The 18,763-nt window shown below is 38.8% G+C and overlaps 1 protein-coding gene across 1 annotated transcript in view; it reads left to right on the top strand.

Moving 5' to 3' along the window:
* BMPER (BMP binding endothelial regulator) overlaps positions 1 to 18,763 on the top strand; it is a 398,089-nt gene that overhangs the window by 223,089 nt on the left and 156,237 nt on the right. Inside the window, exons 9-10 of the mRNA XM_069730267.1 lie at positions 4,528 to 4,668; positions 6,187 to 6,291. Of these exons, the coding sequence (XP_069586368.1) occupies positions 4,528 to 4,668; positions 6,187 to 6,291 (246 nt within the window). The remainder of the gene's footprint in view (positions 1 to 4,527; positions 4,669 to 6,186; positions 6,292 to 18,763) is intronic.

Raw genomic sequence — 18,763 nt, 5'->3', positions numbered from 1 at the left:
CAATGTTTAGGCACATCAGGGGCTCTCCAAACGAAACATGGCGTCCCATCTCAATTCCAGTCAATTTTGCATTGAAAAGTCAAATGGTGCTCCTTCGCTTCCGAGCTCTGCCATGCGCCCAAACAGTGGTTTGCCCCCACATGTGGGGTATTGGCGTACTCAGGACAAATTGTACAACAATGTTTGGGGTCCATTTTCTCCTGTTACCCTTGGTAAAATAAAACAAATTGGAGCTAAATTACATTTTTTATGAAAAAAAGTTAAATGTTCATTTTTATTTAAACATTCAAAAAATTCCTGTGAAGCACCAGAAGGGTTAATAAACTTCTTGAATATGGCTTTGAGCACCTTGAGGGGTGTAGTTTTTAGAATGGTGTCACACTTGGGTATTTTCTATCATATAGACCCGTCAAAATGACTTCAAATGAGATGTGGTCCCTAAAAAAAAATGGTGTTGTAGAAATGAGAAATTGCTGGTCAAATTTTAACCCTTATAACTCCCTAACAAAAAAAAATTTTGGTTCCAAAATTGTGCTGATGTAAAGTAGACATGTGGGAAATGTTACTTATTAAGTATTTTGTGTGACATATCTCTGTGATTTAATTGCATAAAAATTCAAAGTTGGAAAAATGCGAAATTTTCATAATTTTCGCCAAATTTCCGTTTTTTTCACAAATAAACGCAGGTACTATCAAAGAATTTTTACCATTGTCATGAAGTACAATATGTCACGAGAAAACAATGTCAGAATCACAGGGATCCGTTGAAGCGTTCCAGAGTTATAACTTCATAAAGGGACAGTGGTCAGAATTGTAAAAATTGGACCGGTCATTAACGTGCAAACCACCCTTGGGGGTAAAGGGGTTAAGGATAGCTAGTCAATGTTTTGGAGTGGCCATCACAAAGCCCTGATCTCAATCCTATTGAAAATATATGGTTAAAGCTGAAAAAACAGGTGCAAGCAAGGTGACCAACAAACCTGGATCAGTTACACCAGTTTTGTCAGGAGGAATGGGCCCAAATTCCGACCAACTATTGTGAGAAGCTTGTGGAAGGATATCCCAAACGATAGACCCAAGTCATTCAGTTTAAGGGCAATGGTACCAAATACTAATGAAATGTATGCAAACTTTTGACTTTGTGGTAAGTAATAAAAATGCCATAAAACATTCTCTCTCTCTCATTATTCTGACATTTGGAAAATATTAATAATTAAGGTAATCCTAATTGAACTAAAATGGGAAAGGTTTATTCTGATTTCATGTCATGAAAAATATGAGAAAACTTGAGAAAAACATGCATATGTGTCTTGTTATATAGTATATGTAAGGGTTGAGGGTTGATTCAACTGACATATTCCTTTTATTTGAGGTTTATATGCCAATACATAACCATTTAAGAATCCAAAACATCTGATAATTCAGCTATAACCAATTGCCCATGTTGCTGGATTAAATCTTTTTTTTTTGTTCAGCATTTTTTTATTACCTGTACAAAAATGTCATGAATTTCATAATATTTTCATAGCACTTTTCACAAGTATCGATTTCTGTTATATTTTAAATGCTGTAGGGAAGTCTATTACAAAAATGATAACCAATGCATTCTGCTTTTTGGAAAAAAAAAGCCACACATAATTAACCCTAAAAACACCACCAAATTGGCACAAAAATGACTGAATGTAGTTTATTTCATAATGCATTATAGACTTCAAAGTTACATCTGACTGTAGCCTTGCCCAAGAAAAAATGGCATAAAAGACACCACGGGAAAAAAAGTCTATAGGAATCCAACTTTTATTAGTATTTATTATGACCATAATTACTATGCTATGCTAAATTTACTATATACAGTAGCAGGAAATTGGTCTTGTTGACCATACTCAGCAATCACAGTATAGCTTTCTTCTCATAAAGTAAATGTGCTATGACCAATAAGGTTATTATTCTGCCAGGCAGCCATCACAAATCTGATGAATTTCTTTTATTTTGCATATGCAAATTGCCTCTTCTGAGAAAAAGAGGACTTAACTCTATAGCGCCACCTGTTGGAAGTAGCAATCCTACAAGTCACAATCAACTCTTTAACGAGTCGTGCAATATGACTTAGGATTAAAGCCAAATCAGTATCTCAATTCGCAGACACGGTGTTTCGGGCTGTTGGCCCTCGTCTGTGCGAAGCATGATAGCTGATTTGGCTAGGTGAGAGGCTCTGGACTGGGGTCTAAGGGGTATCGTTTCTCCTTATTGAGAGTGACATACCATCTCTGGCTTGTCAAGGTAAGGAGGCTTATTCGCCATGCAATGCTCCTCTGGGAAATTAAATATGCAAATTGCCTCTTCTGAGAAAAAGAGGACTTAAACTCTATAGCGCTCTTTTGCACTCAGTCTACAATTGTGTGAAGCATGGCTAATCATTTTCTGTATCATCAACTTCTAAATTCTAAGTCCCAATCTGTCCCAAATAGCTCAGTCCCAATCTGTAACTTTTTTAAAGATGCATTTTTATAGATGCTGAGCTACATATGGTAGTCTCTCTCAATATCTCACTCACAGAGGGATAGAATAGAGCAGAACAGGAAATGATCTTTTGGGAACTGCGTTCAGCTGGGGCTTTCAACGGCATGTGCTCCCAGTCAAGTATCAAACTACAGGAATAAAATCATTTCATCCCCAGCAGGCTTGTGTCATTGTTTAACCCAAATTATGACTTATGAATACGGCTCTTTTTTCCTAGTTTGTTTCAAGCAGAAGTAACAGATTATCTTATTAAAGTCTGTAGTGTATTCTCATTGCTAATTAGCTGGTGTAATTTATACAGGATATGAGTAAGAAGCTTTACTCTTGAGGGAACAAGAATGCTGTCCACTTGTATGATGCTAACTGTAAAAAGCTTAGTAGCCTTTACCTGGAACAGTGTCATATATTAGGGGATAAAATAAAGTAATCAGGTTGCTACAGGATTAAATATATTTTTCATACGGATTCTGGAACAGATTCACTAATCATGGCTAATTTTTAGACATTGTAAACTTAGACTGTATAGTCGGAAAATGCTCCAAATGAATCAAAATCGCTAATTTTGTTTGATAGATTTGGTAACTTTTGTCTACATTTATGCCACATAATGGTTGACTGTCTAATATTGTCTCATGGTGTTGAATTTCAAGCCATGAAACTTTTCTGACAAGTCATATAACTTTTTCCATCCAGAACTTTTTCCATTTTCCAAACCCTGTTGTGGAGCAAAGCAAATACATTTTTCAGAGTACTTTTTTTCAAATATTTAATAGTTGTAGCTTTTTACTTTGTAAAATGTTAAATGTTATTCACGTTGTATAGGGATGCCTATAGAAAAAACATACTCAAAGTATGCAGCACTAAAAATAAAAGCCAAACTTTAAAAAAAAAAAATAATGTAGTGGAAATTTACCAAGAATGAATTTAATATGACAGTCTGGAACCTATAGCCTGCTGGAGTAAGGTGTGCCAAATTAATTAAGAAGTACACGCCTCTTATTAAATTTGGAACATTTTTGATCTGTCACTGGGCCAGAAAATGAATTCACACCAGTCACGAGTTAGCATAGACTTCATCTCTAATTTACACAGGTTTCTAGTGTATAGTATTGATAATTTAATTATTGACAACAGTTTTAAAATATACAAAGGAAAATAGATTTCCTATAAAATATATAATAACATCAATTTTCTGTTTATTATCTTATTACCGTACTAAAGTATTGTATGTGATCAAAGAAGGGCCAGTCTCTTTTTACAAAAATAACACAACGCCTTTACTTGGACTTTGTATTTTTTTTTGTAACATTATCTTTTTTAATAGGATATTACTCATCTGTGACCCCAAACTATTTTGCATGTGTTCTCTATGGCGAGTGCGGAGCTTCCAGCTATCTTCAGAAGTGTTAACCATTTTAATTCAGACTCATCGTTCCAAATCTCATTATCATTATCATGACATCAGATGGTCAGACGACCCTGTCAAAATCATTGGGTTTAACCGAATTTAAAAAAGATAAGTGGGGCATTATCAATAGGGAGTGCAGCTGTTGCAATTGCACATAACCAGTGTCCCCTTTACGAAAGAAAACAGATGTGTTAAGAATGATGAAAGAGTGTATGTGTGGGTTAGTTTGCATCAGAGACTACCAATGTAAGGCCCTCATAAAAAGTAGACCCAAGTTGGCCGAATCTGTAAATATCAGTGGCATTGGCCTACAGTGTTATGTGTGTGTGTGTGTGTGTGGGTAGGCAGCCTACTCAATACTCCCCTCATAGATGAGATCAAGAATAAGAAAAATCAGGCTTGCTGCATTTAAGGAACTGATCTTTTTGCCATTGAGATATGCCACTGCTGCTGTTATAGACAGATCTGAGCATTCCTGAATGTTAGACTTGGAAGAGATAACTGTTTATCAAACTACTATATGTGGAGTCATTTACACGTTTACTTTAAAAATATTCTTTACTTTATACTTGCTAATTTTTTCTTTTTTTTAAATTCAGGATTCCACTGTAGTCTGTAAAAAGAAGTGTTCTCCTGCAGGAACATGTAACAATGAACAGGAACACTGCTGTGAAGAGTGTGTCTCCTATGTGCCTGCTGAAGAAGTCAAAGTCTGCAAGTCAGGAAGCAAAATATTCAGGGTAAAGGTTTCATATTTTTATTCCTTTTATCTGTACAAATAAATAATCTTCTTATACTTATGTTACGGTCTGTACGACTTAAAATGAATGGAGACATACCCATTAAAATTCACTAAAATATACTTTCCAAATTTCACCCAAATGCATCTATCTAGACTTCCTCTTAATAGAGATGGTATAAATTAATTTGCAGGACTCGATCCATTGGCCATTTTAGTAATCTGTGGCCACTGGACAGGAGTCCTAAGAACCACCTCATACCTCCCATAGTGCAACATCAAGTGTACATCAAACATTATTGTTCCAATGTATCAAAAGAAGATTCACGGAGGTAAGAGGCTGTTCTATGGTCGTAGATTACTGACATGGTCGATGGACCAGGTCCTGCAACTCTAACTCCTAAAGGGAATCTGTCGCATGGACAAACGCCATTAACTTGCAGATGTGGGGTTAATCCTCAGGTTAATAGCATTCAGCACCTGCCTGGTGCCCGCACTTAGAGCCTTGTTGCCAGAAAGAATGAACATGCGCGGGTTCAGTCACCCCTCAATGTATAGAGAGTGGTGGCTATAACTGCATCCCCGGCACTGACTGACAGCCAGATCAGCACTAGGGACGGCTGTCAGTCAGTGCTGGGAGCGTGGTTACAGCCGCCTCTCTCTATACACAGAGCAGTAACTGAAATTGACCCGGCACCTCCCAAGTGACTGAAACTCAAACGTTAGCGGGAGGAATAAAGTTAATTTCCTCCCTGAAGCAAGGCACTGCAAGTTAATAGCGTTTTTTAAGTGACAGGTTCCCTTTAATCTTTGAGTCGTCCTAACATTTTAATTCCATTGCATATATTTAGTTTACGATTTACCACCTTTCCAATTTTAAATAGGAAGTGAAATTTTCATCGTATGTAAAGAGTGTCTTTGCAGACCTTTGAAATACAGTATATTGCCCCAGACTACCATTGACTCCCATAAAAAGTATGCTAATTAAATGTATAATCTTAATGTTAATATAGAACACAATATTGAGAAGAAATGTGTTTATTCCATATAGATTAATGCACACTGTTTATTTTTATTATGGAAGCAATAATAATTAAAACTCTTGTAATAAAGCATAGTAAGAGTATCCTTTTGAAAAAGGGAACTTATATAATAAGGAAACTTATATGATATTATCCCCAGCCATGTTAAATCATGAGTAGACTATAATTACTCTTCCGTGATCATAGGCCATGACTTGTAGAAAATAAAAAAGAGTTAAGGAAAGTTACTCATATCCTGTATACATTACACCAGATAATTAGCAAGGAGAATCTACCACATACCGTATTCTTTTAGGATAATCTGCTTTAAGAAAACCTGCAAAAAGCCCTTATTCATAACTTATAATTTAGGTTAAACAATAATACAAGCCCTCTGGGGATTAAATGATTTGTTTGCTTGTAGTTTGATATAAGACTGGGATCACTTGCTGTGGAAAGCCCCAGCTGATGGCTACACTTTTTGGCTCTTTATGCAGGATGGAGAGATGTGGTCCTCTGTCAACTGCACCATCTGTTCTTGTGTGAAAGGCAAGATAGAGTGTCGCAAGAAGCAATGCATTCCAGTCAACAGCTGCCCCCAAGTAAGTATTTTAGTGTCATTTTATTATACAATATGCAGTTAAATCTCAAATTGTGGTAAATATAATTTTTACTGTACTCTGCACATTACTTTAGAATCTATAAGGTCTTTGGGCATTATAGGTTTTACAGTATACCCCATGTTGGACTGGCCCACCAGTGTCACAGAGTGTCCTCGGAAAGGGTTCAAAACAGTCACTACAGGAACTTCAAATGGAACTACAGGAATTCCAAAATCTAGCACTAGCAAGCCGCATTTAAAGCTGGTTAGCCAGTATTCATAAACTTGCGGCAGATAGAAGTGTTACAGTCTGCAGGGTTACTGTATATTTATTGTCCCAGGTCTGACAATGATAATGGGGATAAGTGATTATCGAAGTCTGAAAGTCTTTAACAGCCTGTGATCTGTGTTATTATTCAGACCAAATTAGTGCCTAATTTTATATGAGTCAAATTGATGTCATAATGCAGGAAAATTTGCTGAATTTGAACAATTTGCAATTCGACTTGCGCAAGTCACCAAAAATGTCCACCATTAATTTACACTAAACACAAAATTGCATCAGCCAGAGAAGTCTCACATAACCTTGTGCATGACTGGGTTGCCTTTCCTGTAATGCCTTGCAGGTATCACATCACATAGTGTAATACAGCCAATTACAACCATTTGGGGTTGCATCTGTTTAGTGAGAGGTTGTCAGAGCTCACAGCTTAGGCTAGTTTCACATTTGCATTTAAAAACGCAGCGTTTAAAACGCAAACGCAGGTGGTGAAAAAAAACGCATACAAACGCTGCGTTTTTTAGACGCATGCAGTAAAAAAACGCAGCGTTTTTACGCATTTACATGCGTTTTTCCTGCGTTTGCGTTTTTTGTACGCATGATGAGAAATTTCACAAGAGAAAAATCAAGATCCAGACACCGCCAATGGGACTACAGAGGGCGTGTGACATGACTCTGTGGACCAAAATATGGAAAAATTGTAGCTCTCAAAATGTGGTAACGCAAAAAATATTTTTTGGAATAAAAGGCGTCTTTAGTGTGTGACAGCTGGCAATCATAAAAATCAACTAGAAAACCCACTATAAATAGAAATGGCTAGGGTTAGGGTTAGGGTTTGGATCCCTAGGGTTAGGGTTAGGGTTTGGATCCCTAGTGTTAGGGTTAGGGTTAGGGTTTGGATCCCTAGGGTTAGGGTTAGGGTTTGGATCCCTTTATCACCTTGATGGTGGGGGGTGGCTTATCAGTGTGTAGACTTGTTTTTCTCTATGGAAACGCATGCGTTAAAAAACGCAACCAAACGCATGTGCTTAAAAACGCATGCGTTTACATAGACAGCAATACGTTTTTTTGCCGCAAAAAAACGCATGCGCTTTTTTGCAGCAAAAAAAAACGCCTTTAGAAATTACTACATGTTGCATTTCTGCAACAAACTGCAAGCATAGAAACGACGCATGCGTTGTCAAACGCGGCAAAACGCATACAAAAAAAACGCATGCGTTTTTATTGTTAAATATAGGAAAAAAAACGTAAATGTGAAACCAGCCTAAGCAATAGAAATACTATGAAGCTATCTCCAGCACCCCACGTATTTCTGGTATCACATCAGACAGACAGGGTGAACAGCGATGTGAGCAGCCTCTTCTTACCTCAGCACTCTAGATATCTCTAGTATTAGATCTGACACACAGGGTGAACAGCGGTGTGAGCAGCCTCTTCTTACCTCAGCACTCTAGATATCTCTAGTATTACTGTAGATCTGACACACAGGGTGGACAGCGGTGTGAGCAACCTTTTCTTATCTCAGCACCTCAGATATCTCTAGTATTAGATCAGACAGAGGGTGGATAGCAGAGTGAGCAGCCTTTTCTTACCTCAGCACTCCAGATATCTCTAGTATTAGATCAGACACACAGGGTGAACAGCGGTATGAGCAGCCATTTCTTACCTCAGCACCCCAGATATCTCTAGTATTCAGACACACAGGGTGGACAGCGGTGTCAGCAGCCCCTTCTTACCTCAGCACCCCAGATATCTCTAGTATTAGATCAGACACACAGGGTGGACAGCGATGTGAGCAGCCTTTTCTTACCTCAGCACTCCAGATATCTCTAGTATTAGATCAGAAAGACAGGTTTGACAGTGGTGTGAGTAGCAACTTCTTACCTCTGCATTTCTGGTATATAGTGCACGACATGGGTACATTTTATCAGATGCTCAGTGATCATACATTATGTTCTTGTTATGCAGAATTTAGTTAACATTGGATATACTTTGCTGTGGTCAGATGGCCACTATTTACTTACTAAGGGTGGTTTCACATTTGCGATGGGCAGAGCTGCGGATGGCTGCATACTTCCTCCGTTAAGCCCTGCCAACTACCGCACCTCTTCCATTCAGCTCTGCCTACGTCTGCATGTGTCCTGTGCACCTATCTTTAACATTGGGTATGCAGGCCATGCGGATGTAAGTGGATGCGTCCACATGCGTCGTTTTGACGTGCCCGCTGACCGCAACAAAATGCAACAAGTTGCGTTTGACATTATCACCAAAAAGCCCTACTCAAGGTATTAAATCAATGAGAGGGTAAGCGAGTATATTCAACCATTAAAATGGTGATAATTAGGGTTGAGCGAAATGGGTTGGCCAGATTCAGAAGTCGCCGACTTTTGGCAAAGTCGGGTTTCATGAAACCCGACCCGACCCCTGTGTGGGGTCGGCCATGAGGTCGGCGATCTTCTGATCTGGAATCGGAATTCCGATACCGAGTTCCGATATGTTTAAGATATCGGAAATCGGTATTGGAATTCATATTTAAGTGTAAAATAAAGAATAAAAATATAACAATATAGATATACTCACCCTCGGACGCGACCTGGTTCTCACCGGCAGCCTTCCTTCCTAAGTATGAGCACCTGAAGGACCTTCGATAACGTCGCGGCTTGTGATTGGTCGCGTGAGCGGTCACATAGGCGGTCACGCGACCAATCACAAGCCGCGACGTCATCTAAGGTCCTTCAGGCGCTAATTCTTAGGAAGGAAGCATCCGAGGGCGTGTCCGAGGGTGAGTATATTCCTAATAGGTATGTACTCACCCTCGGACGCGCCCTGATTCTAATCCGCAGCCTTCCTTCCTAAGAATCAGCGCCTGAAGGACCTTAGATGACGTCGCGGCTTGTGATTGGTCGCGTGGTGCCCATGTGACCGCTCACGCGACCAATCACAAGCCGCGACGTCATCGAAGGTCCTTCAGGCGCTCATTCTTAGGAAGGAAGGCTGCCGGTGAGAACCAGGGTGCGTCCGAGGGTAAGTATATCAATATTTTTTATTTTGATTCTTTATTTTACACTTAAATATGGATCCCAGGGTCTGAAGGAGCGTTTCCTCTCCTTCAGACCCTGGGAACCATTAGAAACCCAATGCACTGCATTGGGTTTCGTGTTTCGGCCAACCCCGACCCCGACTTTTCTATAGGATCGGCCGATTTCACTTGACCCGACTTTTGAAAAAGTTGGGTTTCGTGAAACCCGACCCGATCCTATAAAAAGAAAAGTCGCTCAACCCTAGTGATAATATTATGGTTTATTATATTTATTTAATACTGTGATATCCTTCTGTTGGAAACCTTATGTTTAAATGTTGTGTTCGACAGTTCGGTGCAGCGTCAAAACATACAGCTGCATGGCCTGCGCACCCAATGTTAAAGATAGGACGCATGCAGAAGTATGCGGAAGTAGGTGGGGCTTAATGGAGGATGTACGCAGCCCTCCGCAAAGCCCACAAACTCAAATGTGAACTTACCCTAAAGGGTATATGCCCCCTTTTTTTTGTTTTGTCTGCAGATTTAAGTTAAGCAAGTAACCATTATCGCTGTGCACGTATTTTTACCTGTTCTACCACAGCTTTATTTACTTTGCACTTTCATTAAAAAGTGTAATGTAATATACAGCTGTTATATTTAAAATTTTGGGGTAATATACATGTAAAAGTAAAATAGGGACTTTTTCTATCAGTACTATAGCAATGCTATACATTAAATAATACATTTGTATGCATGGCATACTCCAGAGAAGTAAGTGATGAAAATGTATAAAACACCTATACTTTTCAACAAATTTTCACTACAAAATTGGAAATGAGATAGTGAAAGAAAGATAAGTTATAACAAAGTGTTATGTGTCCTGAAAAAAAACCAAGTGAAATTAAGGATAAGCTAAAAAATAATAATACTAAAAAAATCGCATTTAGAAAGCAGCATTTGAAAAAATACAATTTTGCTGTTGGCAGAAAGAACCAAAACCTACCTGTTCTTTGAAGGGATTAAAGGCCCAGTAAATTGTTCCAAGTGAAAAGTCTTATGGGAGTGAATTTATGACATCTATTAGATGATGACGAGATAGCTTAAAGTGTATTCAACATTCATGTGTTCTACATACGTATCGTGATAGAAGATGCTCAAAATAATTTTCTGTGGTGGGCCTGTTATTGAAAAAGAAGCGGTGTTCATGTTGCCAATTGCACTCCATTTCAACTCGTCCATCTTTCTAAATTACACTTCCAGATATTCCAGTTGATATTGAAGTCTTTGTTTTAGGCTTCAGTTTAATTTCTTGGCCTTATCTGAAAATAAATCATAAAAACTAAAAATGGTAAGAAATAGAGAAGAGCAAGTAGAGTTAAATTCTACTAAAATTTTACAGAAGTCTGGATTTGCCAAATCCTCTTGCTGGCGTTTTTCTGAACCATAAAGGACTATGAATAGGTTAAAAAAAATCCTTATACTCACCTCACTGATCATGTAAGGTGAGCATAAGGTGAGTACAATGATTTTTTTTACACATTAGATTTATTATACTTTGGGGTCTCTCTAGACCCCAGAGCATAATAAGTGACATTAAATTAGCAGAGAATCATTTCTCTGCAAATCGGATTTCCCAGGATAAAAAGTGGATGAACTGTCAAATTCATATTTTCCCTTATCCCTTCATCACTACTGAGAAATAGATGCAATATCATTGGTGTTTGTGATTGTCTCATGCTGAATATGCCCTTTTAAGTTTATTTATAGTATGCTCAGAAAGGAATAATGAGAACTTTTCACTCTTTTAGATAGTAAAACACATTGATACTTACTTTGCTATGGATAAACGGGATAATTATGTATTTTACGACTTAAAAAAGTTCTGCTCCATATGCAGGTCAGGGTGATTAATCATAATAGGAGTAAAAAGGTAAATCATTTACGGTAATTAGATTCCATTGAGGTCAATAGAGACGCACAAAGATTTTTTTTATCTCCATTAATAGCAGATTTCCATTCTTTCTATCGCTCCAAACCACTTCAGACTTACACTGGAAATCTCATAAAAAGACACAGGATGATTGGAAACATTCATAGAAAAAATATGGAAAGCTATCACTTATTAGTCATTGACTATGCTATTGAGAGAAAGGAGGGCGGGGGATCTTCCATAACAATTTATGAATGACTGGCAGATCTCGTAGATTTCAGGAGGACAACCCTCAGGTTGGTTGTAAATACAGCCAAGGTTTTTGAGTATGTGGTGTAGAAAGTATTTCATTCACATCTGTACCTTATTACTATTCTAAATTTGCCTTCTTAACATTGGTGCCAAATGAGGCACAAAAAAAACAACAGCTGTTTCTGTTGCACAACCAAACAAAAGCCTAATTAGTCTTGCCTGAAATATTTTCAGACATAAAACCGAAAGGCTCATAAAACGTAGCAGAATAAAACACGGTCTGATTAGAAAGAGTCTTAAGGAAAAAATTGGATGATATCACTTATCTTGCTCCTAAGGGATCCCTTTGAGTGACTATTTGCCACACATGTAAAATATAATGGGCTACTACCTTTTTCTTGAGATAAACATTGGAATCAATGCCAGTGAGCACAGTGTTCAGCAACCCACTAGTGTTGGTCATAGATTCCATCCTCGGATGAACTCATGGCTTTGGTGCTGCTGCAGTTACTGCATTTATAGCTACATAAACATTATCTTCAAAGATGTGTGACACTTTAATAAACATTAAAGGGACATTATTGTTAAATATTAGCCTACAAAACTACAGTTAAGTCCATATATATTTGGACAGAGACAATATTTTTCTAATTTTGGTTATAGACATTGCCACAATGAATATTAAACAAAACAATTCAGATGCAGTTGAAGTTCAGACTTTCAGCTTTCATTTGAGGGTATCCACATTAAAATTGGATGAAGGGTTTAGAAATTTCAGCTCCCTAACATGTGCCACCCTGTTTTTAAAGGGACCAAAGGTTATTGGACAATTGACTCCAAGGCTATTTCATGGACAGGTGTGGGCAATCCCTTTGTTATGTCATTCAGAGAGAGATGTGGCAGTGTCACACTAAGTGTGATTGATCAGTGATAAGATGTAGCTGGCATCTGAGCTGATAAATTTGAATTAAAACTAGAGATGGGCCAACCCAAACATTAAAGCTCTTCCGGAAGTCCATGTTACTGGTCGGGTTTGGCATCCTGAACAAAACTTATTTTATTTTGTATACCCCTCACATGTAAAGCGCCATGGAATAAATGGCGCTATAACAATAAATAATAATAATAATAATAAACTTGTTGAAGGGCTGCAGTGCAGCAAATCAACAAGCTTTCCTGTATGGTCACCATCAATTATTAACCCCTGGGCTTAATGTCAGTGGACATAAAACAGCTGACATCAACCCAAAAACTATTACCCCACTTGCCACCGCACCAAGGCAAGTGGGAAGAGCCAAGCAAAACGCCAGAATTTTTCACATCGAATGGATGCACCTTTTCTGGGGTGGCGGCACACAGCTGCTTTTAGATTGGGGAGGGCCAATATCAATGGCACCTTCACAGTTTGAAAATACCATCGGCCAACTCCCTGCTTTAGCTTGGCTGGTTATCAAAAATGAAGGGGACCCCAAGCCATTTTTTTCATTTATTCAATAAATACATGTACAGTAAGCTACACATGCATTGCACTAATTATCTGTTACCTCTAACAGTGACACTATCAGTTTGAGCTAGTGTTCTGCACAGTACGGTTTTCATGATCACATATGACTACTAGGGATAATTTTGTGACTGTTTTTAATTTAAAAAATACATTAAAGTGTGTCAGAGGATTAACATTACTAATGTTGTGTTGAAGAGACTGAAATATAGAAAACTGTGTTTTGATGGTGTCCTATGATATCTATTTAGCACACACATTGTCATGGTAATTGGAGTACATGAAATTTTCAGCAAATCAAGTCTGCCAAATGTGAATTTCAATAGATTTGATAATCTCTGGTATCAACAGTTTGTGCCACAGGGACTTCAATAACTGCCTTTTTGTTGCTTGTTTCAAAGCTGTAAAATATTTCCTTTTTATGATTTTTTTTATTCCGACATAGACCTTGACACTTGCCTAGTAATACCACTGTCAAAAGATATGATTGCCGCTTATCACCATTCTCTTCACACTGCTGACATATAATGGCGATCGCAATGAACCATCGCATTAATTGCTTAATATTCAATTCCAAAATTTGTGAAGAAAGAATGCATGTTAAGATATTCCATAGTAGGGCCTAATAGAATAATCACATATTCAATTTAAGGCATTACATCAAAGTTTAAAAAAAAAATAAAGGTTTCCTAATGGAGTTAATTTTTTTTAAGTAAACTAACAGTTATGATACGAGAGAGTGTGCACTGGCCTTAACAGTCATGTGCTGTACTTATTGGAATCATGATTCAACATTGGGTGGTCAACTGAGTCAGTAGTGTTGGACATGACCACTAGTGCCTCTGACTGGCTGCAGCAGTCACTTGTTGATAATTTGTACATAAAGGATGGAAGGAACCACTAATGCATGTGCACTAAAAGAAAAAAAGGAAATCAATTTTGAATTTTAACTTTTTTTTGTATTATTTTTCTTTTTTTTTTTAAATAAATGTTGTGTCTCTTTTAATTTTTACATACTAGAAACCAGGTCATTCCGTTAATGTTAATATATACAGTATATATACTCCCTTGATCTATGCCTACAAATCTACAAAAATCTACAAGTTGTCACACATAAAGTCTCAAGTAGCACAGTAAACTGTACAATTGAAATGTTAGAGCTGGGACAATTCAAAGAGGACAAAACTCCAAAAGTTGCTTGGTCATTTAGCCCAAAAATTACTTGGCCCTTCTTCACCTGCAAAGCATTGATTATATATATATATATATATATATATATATATATATATATATATAGTTAGGTCCATATATATTTGGACAGAGACAACATTTTTCTAATTTTGGTTATAGACATAACCACAATGAATTTTAACCCCTTCATGACCGGGGGATTTTTCGTTTTTCCGTGTTCGTTTTTCGCTCCCCTCCTTCCCAGAGCCATAACTTTTTTATTTTTCCGTCAATTTGGCCATGTGAGGGCTTATTTTTTGCGGGACGAGTTGTACTTTTGAACGACATCATTGGTTTTAGCATGTCATGTACTAGAAAACGGGGAAAAAATTCCAAGTGCGGTGAAATTGCAAAAAAAGTGCAATCCCACATTGGTTTTTTGTTTGGCTTTTTTGCTAGGTTCACTAAATGCTAAAAATGACCTGCCATTATGATTCTCCAGGTCATTACGAGTTCATAGACACCAAACATGACTAGGTTATTTTTTATCTAAGTGGTGAAAAAAAATTCCAAACTTTGCTAAAAAAAAAAAAAAAAAAAAATTGCGCCATTTTCCGATACTCGTAGCGTCTCCATTTTTCGTGATCTGGGGTTGGTTGAGGGCTTATTTTTTGCGTGCCGAGATGACGTTTTTAATGATAGCATTTCGGTGCAGATACGTTCTTTTGATCGCCCGTTATTGCATTTTAATGCAATGTCGCGGCGACCAAAAAAACGTAATTCTGGCGTTTCGAGTTTTTTTCCCGCTACGCTGTTTAGCGATCAGGTTAATACTTTTTTTTATTTGATAGATCGGGCAATTCTGAGTGCGGCGATACCAAATATGCATAGATTTGATATTTTTTTTATTGATTTATTTTGATTGGGGCGAAAGGGGGGTGATTTAAACTTTTATGTTTTTTTTATTTTTTTCACATTTTTTTAAACTTTTTTTTTTAACTTTTGCCATGCTTCAATAGCCTCCATGGGAGGCTAGAAGCAGGCACAGCACGATCAGCTCTGCTACATAGCAGCGATCTGCTGATCGCTGCTATGTAGCAGAATTGCACGTGTGCTGTGAGCGCCGACCACAGGGTGGCGCTCACAGCGACGGGCAATCAGTAACCATAGAGGTCTCAAGGACCTCTATGGCTACAATGGAGACGCATCGCCGACCCCCGGACATGTGACGGGGGTCGGTGATGACGTCATTTCCGGCCGCCCGGCCGGAAGCGGTAGTTAAATGCCGCTGTCTGCGTTTGACAGCGGCATTTAACTAGTTAATAGGTGCGGGCAGATCGCGATTCTGCCCGCGCCTATTACGGGCACATGTCAGCTGTTCAAAACAGCTGACATGTCCCGGCTTTGGTGCGGGCTCACCGCGGAGCCCTGCATCAAAGCAGGGGAGCCGGCATCGGACGGTATAGTACGTCCGATGCCGGTAAGGGGTTAAACAAAACAATTCAGATGCAGTTGAAGTCCAGACTTTCAGTTTTCATTTGACGGTAACCACATTAAAATTGGTTGAAGGGTTTAGGAGTTTCAGTTCCTTAACATGGTCATAGTCAGTGAGCCTCACAATAGACTGACACTTTCTGTTCTGTAGATATCACTTTTCAGAAGTAATCCCATTATCATAGGATAGTTAAGAAAAGGACATTCACAAATTTGGGAGAGATTCACAGGGAGTGGACTGCTACTGGAGTTGTTGTTTCAAGATCCACCACACATAGACGTATCCAGGACATGGGCTACAAGTGTCAATTTCCTTGTGTCAAGCCACTCATGACCAATAGACAACGCCAGAAGTGTCTTACCTGGACCAAGGAGAAAAAGAACTGGACTGTTTAATGGTCCAAGGTGTTGTTTTCAGATGAAAGTAAATTTTGTATTTAAGTTGAAAATCAAGGTTCCCGAGACTGGAGGAAGAGTGGAGAGGTACACATTCCAAACTGCTTGAGGTCTAGTGTGAAATTTCCACAATCAGTGATGGTTTAGAGAGCCATGTCATCTGCTGGTGTAGGTCCACTGTGTTTTATCAAGACCAAAGTCAGCGCAGCCGTCTACCAGGAAATTTTAAAGCACTTCATTCTTCCCTCTGCCGACAAGCTTTTTGGAGATGGAAGTTTCTTTCTCCAGCAGGACTTGGTACATGTCCACACTGTCAAAATTATCAATACCTGGTTTAAAAACAACATTATTACTGTGCTTGATTTGCCAGCAAACTCGCCTGAGGAAGAGGAAGAGGACGATGAGAGACACCAGACCCAACAATGCAGATAGATAAAGGCTGCTATAAAAGCAACCTGGGCTTCCATAACACCTCAGCAGTGCCACAGGCTGATCGCCTCCATGCCACGCAGGATTGATGCAGTAATTGTTAGGTGTTGAGTTCCCACCTCTGCACAGGGGGAATCTCGAATCATCTCTGCTGCGGTCTCCCATTCTTCTCCAGCTGCAGTGGAGACTGCTCAGCGGAGACATCGGTCACAGCGTCTAACTCAGGCTGATACTGGACAACTGGTTACTACTGCCCTTCTAGCTTCTGTCCTTGTAGCCAGCAATGTTCAGCAGCGAGCAGGTCTTTCTGGGACTAAGTCCTGCTTTTCACATACTGAGCATGCCCAGGGCAAGATCTCTCATTGGAGATCAAGGGTCACATGCTTAGATACTGCAGCAAATCCCATTGGTCCTCTAGGAAGGTACTGAAGGTGCTCATCTTCTGTGGCAGCCTCCCATTGGTCCTTCTGGGAAGGTCCTGTACTTGCTGCAGCTATAAAAGGGTTGTATGACTGCATGGCCATGCACTAGTGTATACTTGAAATCGTGTGCGTGTTGATGTGTGAAAGTCGCTCATTAATCATCCCCTGCCTTGTGTATGACTGCTCGTGTAAGGTGGATGTTTGCTATCTAGCGCCCGACAGAGCCATCAGTACTAAACACACGATACAGCGTCAATTACTGTGACCACCAGTGCGGCGCCGTGCGCTATCAGAGCGGTTTCCTGTCCCAAGTCTGGGTGGTTAGTGGCATCCACCAAAGCAGCACAGCATGCACTCTTGTGCATTTAAATTATATTTTCAGTTACTCTGATACCCCAGTTGCGGTGTCGAGCGCAAGTGGTCTGAACGTACTCTAACCCTGTGTCTTGGGATAAAGTCCTGAGACTCCTTGCTTGTGCTCTTGGTGCGGTACCGCAGCCCTGTGATGCAACAGGGTTTGCTTCCTTCAAACAGGGTGAAGTTAACCCGTGTGTGTATCCACATTGTACCGCCATATAGTCCGTCATTACTTAGCAGCAGGTTCCATCTCTGCACGGTGGACTGCGAATGCACCTTATACCGTCTCTCTTATAATTTGGTGCGTTCTGCTAGCCCTAACAGTAATTGATGCAAAAGGAGCCTGATCAATTTGAGGGCATTTACTGAACATACATTTCAGTAGGCCAACATTTCGGATTTTAAAATCATTTTTTGAGTTGGTGTTATAAAGTATTCTAATTTACTGAGATGATGAATTTTGGATTTTCATTGCCTTTAAGCCATAATCATCAACATTAACAGAAATAAACACTTGGAATAGATCACTCTGTTTAAATGACTCTATATAATATATGAGTTTCTCTTTTTATATTGAAGCACTGAAATAAATTTACTTTTTGAAGATATTCTAATTTTGTGAGAAGCACCCGTTTTCATTTTTTACATTTTAAAAATTACAAAAACGAAAATGGGCTGATGCAAAAGTTTGGAGATTTGTGTGCATAGATAACTTTTACCATGGATTCAGATGTTAATTAGCCTGTTAAACTTAGGTTTATTCTATATCATCATTAGGAAAGGCCAAATGATGCAAATTTCCCAGCTTTATAAAAACCCAGCCTACTCTAACCTTGTGCCAAAAAACAGCAGCCATAAGTTCTTCTAAGCAGCACCCTGAAAATGAAAATGGTGGAGGCCCACAAAGTAGGAGAAAGTTCTAAGTATATAGCAAAGCGTTTTCAAGTTGCCATTTTCTTAGATCGAAAAGTCATTAAGAAATGGCAGTTAAAAAGGAACAGTGGAGCTCAGGATAAATAGATAAGATGAAATCAAGTGAAACATAACTGAAATCAGGCACTCCGCCCCTACATCATGCCACTCTCGTATTCCATAGAAAGAAAATGCTGACAGATACCTTTTAAGGTCAAATAGAGTAGAAAGCTAGATGTAGTATATCTGCAACCCCTACTTTTCAAATATTTACACCTATCACATAATGATGTCACAACATGTGGATAATG

Source organism: Ranitomeya imitator, chromosome 6 (genome assembly GCF_032444005.1).
Source record: "Ranitomeya imitator isolate aRanImi1 chromosome 6, aRanImi1.pri, whole genome shotgun sequence".
NCBI classification, from domain to species: Eukaryota; Metazoa; Chordata; class Amphibia; order Anura; family Dendrobatidae; genus Ranitomeya; species Ranitomeya imitator.
Note: the sequence above shows the minus strand (reverse complement) of the source record. Positions and strands in the feature narration are given on the sequence as shown.